An 8,637-nucleotide genomic window follows, 5' to 3' on the forward strand; every position below is an offset into this window, starting at 1 on the left:
GGGAGAGGGATGGGGCACGTGAAGCGCTGAGACCTGCTGGTTCGGCTCAGTGTTTTGTTTCCAAGACAAACGGGCAGCTCTTCCTGATGCAAAGCCAACAAGCTGGAGAAGAGCTTAGGCCTCGTCGAGCTGGGCTCTCTCTCGGCCTGCTTGCGGAGGGCAGGAGCGCTCACGCTGCCCGTGCTGGTAGGGCCGTGCGCCCCGCGGGCCGCTGTGGGAGCCCCCGAGCGAGCGATAGGAACAGGCGATGACGTCGCCTTCCGCGTGGCACCAGGTTTCGTTGCACGACCTGGGGCGTGTGGAGGGGGGAGCTGATGGGGGACGGGGCCGTGGTCGGGCGCCTGGAGGCAGTGACCGCTTGGAACGGCTGGAGGCTGGCGCGCGAGCGCTGGAGCCCGGGGCAGCGGCACGTTTGGGTCCCCGTTGTGGCCGTAGCTGCGGTGCCAGCAGCCCTCTGTGAGGCGCCGGGCCCCCCCGCGGGTCACAGCGGCCCCCGCGGGTCACAGCGGCCGGGTGGCCTGTGCCTGCCCTGGGGCCGGCGCTGGCCCAGTGGCTCGTAGCTCCCGCGGGAGGAGGTGCTGGCGGAGCAGCGCGTCCGTCCGGGGAGCGCTGCCGCCATGGGGGCGCTGCGGGTGCTCCGAGGTGGGGGCCGGTGCCGCCCTCGGCACCCAGCGCGCCGGCCCGCTCCGCGGGGCTGGCGGGGACCAGCTGGTGCCACCTTGCCGGCTCGGGGAGAGCCGGGGTCCCGCGCTTGGGGCCAGCTCCGAGCTGCCCCCGGGCTGCTCTTCTCCGGCTTACAGAGCGCCGGCTCTGCCGGCCCCTCCTGCCGCCCCGTGCTCCGGCTGGGCAGACGTTTGCCCCAAGTCAGGGCCCGCCCCTGCGGCTGCTGAAGCAAGGCGAACCCTCCGCTGCTCTCCTTGCAGGTTTCTTCGCGTGTGTCGGTCGCCGGCCGGGACCCGCGCGGGGCGAGGACGGCGGCAGGGCGGCTGGCTCTGGCCCTGCGGCCACGGCTACCTTTGCCGCCGTCGTGACCTCTCTCTTGGACCGGCTGCAAGGCGTCGAGGTGAGGCGGGGGCACCCGCCACTCCTTTCCTGCAGGAGGTGGCAGCGTCCCCGGGCTCGGGGTTAGCGTTTGGGCTGGGAGATCCCAGCGCGGGGTTCCTCGCCCGCTCCCGCCGGCTGCGCTGAGCGGCGGCGGCGGCGGCTCGTCCCTGGCGTCGGCGTGGCGCAGCTGATGCGAGGGCGACGCCTCCCATCGCCGCCGCGTGCGCTGCGTCCCCAGGATGGCCGAGCGGAGGTTTACCGCGAGCTGGAGAGCGTCCTGGGGCGCGACGAGAGCCGCTTGCAGAGCTCTGTCGTGGACAGAGTGATAGCGGTGGCATTCGAGGACCTGCAAGCTGCCCAGGTGAGCTTGTGCCCTGCGAGGGCGGCGGCGGAGCCCTGCGCTCGGCACGTCCGTGCTGCAGGAGAGGCTTCGGGGGGGACGGGTCCTGGCAGGGGCTGGGCCAGTGACCCGCGGCTGTGCAGAGAGGCGGCTGCAGGGCTGTTTGTGAGCGCGGGACAGTTGGAGGCGACTTACCGGTTCTCCGTCCCGCCTCGGGGCCAAGCTGCGGGGGACGGCCAGCCCCGCTGCCGTCACGCGCAAGCTGCTGTCTTTCAGGGCGCGACAGCCGCCGTCCGGACGGACGCCAGTGGCGTCCTGGTGGCGCTGGCCCGCTCCCACTTGCACGAGGTGGTGTCGGTGCTGCAGGGCCACCTGAAGGCTCGGGAGGGGACGTCGCAGGAGTTCGTCCTCATCGCCCTGCGCGACCTCGCGGCCCGCTACGGTACAGTGCCCGGCCTGCTGCTGCGCGGGACAGTGGGCGACGGGCAGCAGAAGGGATTCCTCGCCCCGGCCAAAACAGCCTGGGCTGCGCTGGGCTGGAGGGACCCTGCTGGAGACCAGCAGTGCCGGGCTCTGCCCCGCGCTGTCCTCCCCGTGGCCCAGGGCTTCCCCGCAGCCCTCGGGGAAGGCAGCTGGTGCACGGGGGCCCTGGCAGGAACCCTCCCGCCGTGCTTCGGCAGCTCTCCCGTCCCCCTGCCCTCCGGCACGGCCCCGCAGCCCCGGGCGGGCCGCGCTGCCGGGGGACAGAGCCCGCGGGCCGCGGCAGCTCCGGCTGACGGCGGCCGCCCTCCGCCCCGCCGCCCCTGCCCTTCCCGCAGCCCTGCAGTGCGTGCCCTTCGCGGAAACGACGCTGTCGGCCCTGCGCGGTGCGCTGAGCGAGGCGGGGAGCAGCCGGCTGCTGCGCGCTGCCTGCGGCGGTGAGCGTGGTGGGCGCTGCGGGCAGGGGAAGGGGCCGGGGCGGCCCTGGGCGCCTCGCCGGGCTCCGGGGCGGGCAGGGCAGGGCTGAGCCGCGCTGAGCTCCAGCCTCAGCAGCCCCCAGCCGCCCTGACCCAGCAGGAGCGGCGGGGGCTGCCGGGGGGCCCGTGGGCAGGCCGGGCCAGCGCTCGGCGCGGCTGCCCCAAGCAGCTCGTGGGCTTCAAGGCTCGTGGGCTCGTGCCAAAGGCCCCGAGCCGGTGCCGAGGGGCCGATGCCTGGGAAGAAAGAGGCCGGGGCTGCAGCGGGCCGTGGTGGAGGGCAGCGAGGCTGTGCGGGGGCAAAGGTGCGCTGGGGCGGCAGAGGGCAGAAACAAGGCGGCGTTTCACCCCGGGGGTCTCGCACCCTCCGGCAGCGCGTGCCTGAAGGCAGACCTGGGGCCTGGCGAGCCCGGCGGCGGCTCAACCCGGGCTCGGGGGCCTGGCTGAAACGAGGTCTCCTGCTGCTCGGAGACTTTGCCACGACGCTGTTTCCCTTCTCCTGCTGCAGCTGTGGAGCAGTGGTGCCGAGGGATAAGCACGTACTTCCGCCAGCGGGAGAAATGTGCCTTCCCTGGCCTGGGGGCGGCCCAGCTCTGCGCCCCTGTCTGCCCGCTCCTCCGCTACGTGGGCAGGAGCTGGCGGCGCTGCCAGGAGGAGGAGGTGAGCGTTGCTGCTTCTGCAGCCGTGGGCAGCAGCAGGGACGTCGGCAGGGGCCGCTGGGGCTCGGCGAGGGGTCGGAGGGAGCGGGCTGGCTGCGAAAGGGCCCCGAGCCGGGAGCCCGCGGGCGGCATGCCGGGGCCGGCAGTGCCAGCTGGCAGGCAGGACGGCAGCTCTCCTTCGCGGCTCTGCGCCGGAAAGCAGCTGCGTGCCGGGGCCTTTGGGACAGGGCAGGCTGGGGGGTGCCGGGAGGAAGCGCCGCCTGTGCTGGCGAGCGAGCCCTTCTGGCCAGGGAGAAGGGACGGTCCCCTGCGCGGGAAGGGCAGGCTGGTGTCTGGGGGAGGCGAGCGCTGGAGAGCCCCTCGGCCCTCACCGCCGCGCGTCGCCGACCCTCGGCAGGTCCGGCAGGCCGTCCTCGGGGCGATGGGTGCCATGATGGGTGTCCTCCTGCACGCGGAGCAGCACCGCCAGCGCGCCTGGGAGCAGCTCCTCTGGCTGCTGCAGCAGTATCGAGACGTGCGGGAGCCCTTGGGGGTGACCACGGTGAGGTGCTGCGCAGGGCACGGCAAGGTGTTGGGGAGCTGCGGGGTGCCGGGAGGAGCTGGGACCCCTTTGGGCAGCAATGGGCAACAAAGGCCAGAGGCTTCCTGGGCTCTTGCTGGAAGGAACCAGCAAGGCAGGAGGGCCGGGAGGGAGCGGTGAGTCGCTGGAGCGAGCGGCTCAGGAGGGGAGGCTGCGCCACTTCCCGGGCCGGGGGCTGCACGAGGAGCTCTGCCCTCGCACCCAGGGCTGCATCCTGCCCCTGGGGCAGGGAGAGGTGCTGGGGGGGGACGGACGTGCCAGGAAAGGCTGTCCCAGCAGGGCTGTGCGGAGGAGACCTCCTGGTCTCCTGCTGCTCCGTGGGAAGGACGAGCCAGAAGCCCCATGCGGGGCCGGGCTTTCCCTGGACGTGGGCTCAGGCCGTGGCCTCTGCCAGCGACGCCGCTTCCTCCCTTTGCGGGCGGCCGGCGGTGAGAGCCCCCCTCGCCCTCTCGTGCTGCCTTGCAGAGTCTCAGCTGCTTCCTAGAGGCCGTGGTGGGCGCTCGGACCCTCGTGCCCCGGGCCCAGCTGCTGGCCATCAACGCTGCTGTGCACCAGCAGGTAAGGCCTGGCGCCGCGTCGCTGGCCTGCGGCTCCCGGGCAGCCTCGGCTGCAAAGCTCTGCGCGCGCCCGGGGCTCTGGGCTTTGGCGGCGGGTCCACGCCCGGAGCTGCCCGTGAGACCAGAGCTGACAGCGCCGTTTCTTTCCTGTCCCTCTGCGCGCCGATCTGGCTTTCTCTGAAGCACACCTTGTTCCCGCAGCTCTGTGACGAGATCGAGCCGCCCAGCCCGCAGCACAGAGCAGAGCTGTGCCGCTGCGCCGTGCTGCAGGGTGAGGAGAGGAGAGGCAGCGCCGTGCCGCCGTGTGCAAACCTCCCGCGGTGCGAAGATGCTGGTCACTAATGCTGCGCGTGATTTCCTCCTCGCAGCCCAGATTTGCCCCGCGGAGACCATCGTGTTCCTCTACTGCAAGCTGAGGAGCGGGAGCAAGGCCGATCGCGTGGCAGCCGTGGAAGTGCTGCAAGCTCTGGTCCGCTCTGATGGTCAGTGGCCCAGGACAGAGAAAGGGAGTCCCGCCGGGACGCTGCTGCTTCCTCTGCCGTCGCAGTCTGGCCCTGCTTTGCTGTCCCACTCGTGGGCAAAAAGCCAGGGAGCTGTGAGGAATCCCTCCGGAAAGGGGGGCTCGGCCTCAGCGCACGCCTCTCCTCGTCCCTTGCAGCCGCCGAGACGAGGGAGAAGCTGCCGCTGTTTGCCAAGCTGGTGCAGTCTGTGTGCGGGGACGCCGCGGCCCAGGTGAGCTGGTTTGGGCAGGGAGGGTGCTGCCGCGGGGGCAGAGGCACCCTTTCCCTGGGGCAGAGCCTGGCGGGGCCCTAGCAGCAGGCAAAGGCAGGGCCCGGTGGCGATGGAGGAGCGCGGGCTGCTGCTGGGCCCTCGTCGCCTCGGCCCGGCCAGAAGGGCTGCAGCGCTGCCAAGGCAGCTGCCCTGGGGCTGCGGGCCGGGGTCGTAACCGGCGCCTCGGCGGCAGGTGCGGATGGCGGTTCTGCGTTTCATCGGGGAGCTGCTGCGCTCCGGCGCCCCGGGCTGCTCGGCGTGGGACGTGGTGGCGCACGTCTTCAGCGAGTTCAGCCGGGCCTCGGGCAGACTGGTAAGGGCAGAGCGCGACGCCGGGGCTGCGTCCCGCGTCCCGGCCGCGCCGCGCTGCCGTGGGTGTCGCTGGCAGCGGGGAGCCGGGCGCAGCAGGTCCTCCGCGGCACTGGCGTGGCCTTGCGTTCACCGGGCGCCGCGGGGCCTGGGAAGGGGCAGTGACGGGTGTTGGCCACCTGTGTCTCGCAGGCGTCGGGAAGCCTTTGTGCGGTGGAAGCCCGGGAAGAAAGGGCTGTTCAGCGGCTGTGCGGGCACGTGCTGGGCACGCTGGACGTCTCTGCCGGAGGGGTGGCCAAAGTGAGTCGTCCCCCGCCTGCCGCTGCTTCTTGCCTGGGGACGCTCTTCCTCAGCCTCCCCGTGGCCCGAACCTCTCCCCGACGCACCGCGGAGCCTGCGCGGCTCACGGAAACGCACCCGTCCTTTCCGTGTGCGAGCTCCGTGAGCGGTGGGGTTGGGGGTGCCCGAGGCTTCCCTCTGTGCACTGGGACCCCTGTCTTGGCCACTAAAGCAGCGGAGAAGAGCTGGGGTTTAGCTTTGTGGGGCCGGACTTGCTTGTTCAGCGCATGCTGCGGCTGACTCGAGCCCACTGGGCGCGTGTCTTGGCCGCGTCCCGTACGTGAGATGTAGGGGCTGGTGGGGCCATAGGGATGCGGCGTCCCCTTGGAGTGCAGAGGTGACCTGCCAGCAGCTCTCATCAACCAGGCAGCCAAAGGGAGGGCGAAAGGGGCGTGAAGCAGGGTGGGCGAGAGGGAGAGAAGGTGGAGGAGGAAGGCAGGGCGAGACGGAAACTCCTGAGTTAGGGGAGGCGCGAGGCCGAGGGGCTGGGCCGGTGCTGGAGGAGCGGCCGTGCCGGGGGAAGTGGGATGGAGAGGCGGAAATGCCGGCGTGCCCAAGGGCCTGCTTCTTGCCTGCAGCTCCTGTGGCCGAGGCTGCTGCGGTACGTGGTGCCAGCCCAGCACGCTGGCATGCTGGTCCCGCTCTGCCGCTGCCTGTGCGCCCTGGCCGAGAGACAGGAGAGCGCAGGGCGCGAGGAAGAGGAGGTGGCGCCCGAGGCCCTGGAGCCTGTGGAGCAAGGTGGGGAGCAGAAAGTCCCGGTGCGCTGTGCCAGGCTGGGTGGTCCCGGGGCGGTGCATGTCCCTGTGTCCCCTGGCCCCCCCGGGCGGGCTCAGCCTGCTCTGGCCGCGGGTCCGGGGGCCGGTTCCTGCCGTGCCGGAGCTGCCTTCGTCGGCAGCCGTTGAGCCAGGGGAGCCCAGCAGGGCCGGCGTGGAGGTGGCGCGGCCGGGGCGCCCTGCAGCCCCGCGCGGGGGTGTGGGACGTGGCGTGGGCGAGGTGCGGCAGGGCTGGGCGTCTCCCGCAGCCTTTCTTTCTGCCCGCAGCCCCTCTGCCGGCTCCCCAGGCCCTGCTGGCTCGCCTGCTGGTGAGTAGCGGGGCCCCGGGGAAAGAGCTTTTGTGGCCGGGCTGAGGGGAGAGGTGGGAGAGATGGTGCCGAGGCCGGTGCCGGCACCCCGGGAGGAGGCAGGAGCTGTCGGAGGGTGCCTGAGCCTCCCCTGCCCGTCGGGGGCTCCTGCTCCTCCTGGGGGACGGCAGTGCCCGGGCGAAGACGTCGGCTGCCTGCTGCCAGCTGCGGCTCTTGGGGCAGGCGCGAGCCCGTCTCCCTGCTGCCCCGGCCTAGGTGGTGGCGGCGGTGGCTCCGCACGCGAGCGGTGGCCGTGGAGCGGCGGCCCTGCAGCTGCTGCAGGCGCTCCCCAGCACGATCCACGGCGCCGTGGGGGCGAGGTGGGCCGCAGAGATCCCCCTGCTGCTGCAGCACCTGGCAGGTAAGGTGCGGGCGGGAGGGAGAGGCTGGGGGCGGAGGGGCAGGAAACTGCCTTCAGCTCCCCAGCCTGGCGGAGGGGACCGGTCCCGGGTTTGCTGGCGCTTGCCAGCCCGCTGGCCTGAGGCTGTGGGGCTTTGGACGGCAAAGGAGACCCCGGGGCTCTGCTGCGGAGCCCGCTGGAACAACAGCGAGGGCTTTTGCTTCCTCTGGCTTGGCAGGAACAACCGCAAGCTCCCTGCACGTGGCCGAGTGGGAGAGCCTTCTGCTTAAGGTATGGTGTGCGTGTGGGGTCCCCAGCTGGATGGGGCAAGCAGGGGGCAGGAGAAGTGGTGGGAGGACGGAGCCGGGCAGGCACTTCCCGAGCAGCCTGCACCTGCCCCGGCCGTGGGTGCTGCGTGCTCAGAGGATGTGCACAAGGCCCCGGTAAGGGGCAGGCGAGCGTTTGCTTCATCGTCCTTCTCGCCCTAGTTCCTGAGAACTTCGCTGGAGGTCATTGGGAGCGAGGCCTGGACGGTGGGCCTGAGCCGGGAGCTGAGCCAGCAGCTGGGCAGCTCTCCGCGCCTGTCCTGGGAGAAGGTTTGTTCCCTGTGCGGTGCTGCTGCCGCTCACGTGCGCGAGAGCCGTGCCGGAGAGCCCTCGGTCGCTGGGCATGGGTGCCAGCATGGTGGGGTTGGCCGTGGCCTGGCCCTCTCCCGCCAGGTCGGGCTGTCCCCACAGCCAGGGCTCGGCCTCTTCTCTTGCAGCGCTTCCTGTACAAGGCTCTCGGCACGGCCCTGGCAGCTTGTGGGTGTCTCAGGCACGTGCAAGAGCAGACGCTGAGATATCTCCGAGAAGCCAACTACCTGGAGCTGTGGCAGGCCCAGGTGAGCTTTCCTGGTGTCGCCCTGCTTTGCCGAGTGTCCTCGGCGTGTCCCGGGGCAGAGGGGCTCTGCGTGGCCTGCTCCAGCCCTTGCTGGTTTTCTCCTCGCTGCTGTTTGCCGTGGGAAAGGTCCTGCCTGGCCAGTGGAGCTGGTGGGAGCAACTCCCCGTTTCGGCTGCGTTGCAGGGAATGATTTCGGTTGTGTCCCGCTGTGCCGAGAGCCACTTCCAGCTGGCCTTGTCCTCGGTGAAGGCGTTCGTGGGCACTTTGAAACCCCAGAAGGTAAAGAGGCCAGGGTGTTGTTGTGGGCAGCTGCCAGAGGTGCGCGGGGAGCCGAGCCGCCGGTCGGGTGCAGAGCAGCTCCCGCCTCGGGAGCGTGCGGAGTCCCGGGCACAGTGGGGCCGTGGGCTGATGTCTCGGTGCTTCTCCGACAAACCCCCAGCAGAGCAACACGGTGAGGACCCGCGCTACTCGCGCTGCGCTCATGGTGGCGTACGGCAGGATGGCGCTGCGCGCCCCCAGGGAGCAGCTGCTGGCCCACGTCGGGAGAGACATCGTGGGGAACGTCCTGCAGCTCTACCGAGAGGGCCGCCAGGTGGGTGCTCGGGGCGCAGGGCAGAGCCGGCCGGGTGCTGCCAGCTCCGGCCTCTCCTCACCCTTCCCACGCGCACCTCTCCCGTCGCAGCCGCGCCAGCGCTGCTTGCCCTGCTCCTCTGGGCCGGGAGCTGTGGGGCTTTCTGGCCAGC

The 8,637-nt window shown here is 71.7% G+C and overlaps 1 protein-coding gene across 1 annotated transcript; it reads left to right on the forward strand.

The window, feature by feature from the left end:
• Positions 1 to 617: 617 nt before the first annotated feature.
• Positions 618 to 8,303, forward strand: LOC138066624 (maestro heat-like repeat-containing protein family member 2B). Its single transcript, XM_068936526.1, has 20 exons — positions 618 to 642; positions 924 to 1,063; positions 1,283 to 1,405; positions 1,661 to 1,826; positions 2,203 to 2,301; positions 2,846 to 2,997; positions 3,394 to 3,537; positions 4,042 to 4,134; positions 4,335 to 4,404; positions 4,502 to 4,615; positions 4,792 to 4,865; positions 5,098 to 5,217; positions 5,406 to 5,513; positions 6,131 to 6,310; positions 6,889 to 7,033; positions 7,251 to 7,303; positions 7,501 to 7,608; positions 7,776 to 7,895; positions 8,078 to 8,173; positions 8,247 to 8,303. Exons 1-20 carry the CDS (start codon positions 618 to 620, stop codon positions 8,301 to 8,303), a joined length of 2,187 nt encoding a protein of 728 aa, XP_068792627.1.
• Positions 8,304 to 8,637: the final 334 nt, after the last annotated feature.

The sequence above is a fragment of the Struthio camelus genome, chromosome 3 (assembly GCF_040807025.1).
Source record: "Struthio camelus isolate bStrCam1 chromosome 3, bStrCam1.hap1, whole genome shotgun sequence".
NCBI classification, from domain to species: Eukaryota; Metazoa; Chordata; class Aves; order Struthioniformes; family Struthionidae; genus Struthio; species Struthio camelus.

Excerpts from the sequence above, each read along its gene's own strand:
- LOC138066624 (XM_068936526.1), top strand. The coding sequence starts at position 618 with ATGGGGGCGCTGCGGGTGCTCCGAG. Across the intron at positions 4,135-4,334 it reads ACGCTGCTGTGCACCAGCAG|CTCTGTGACGAGATCGAGCC; the intron begins GTAAGGCCTGGC and ends TTGTTCCCGCAG. Across the intron at positions 7,609-7,775 it reads CGCGCCTGTCCTGGGAGAAG|CGCTTCCTGTACAAGGCTCT; the intron begins GTTTGTTCCCTG and ends CTTCTCTTGCAG.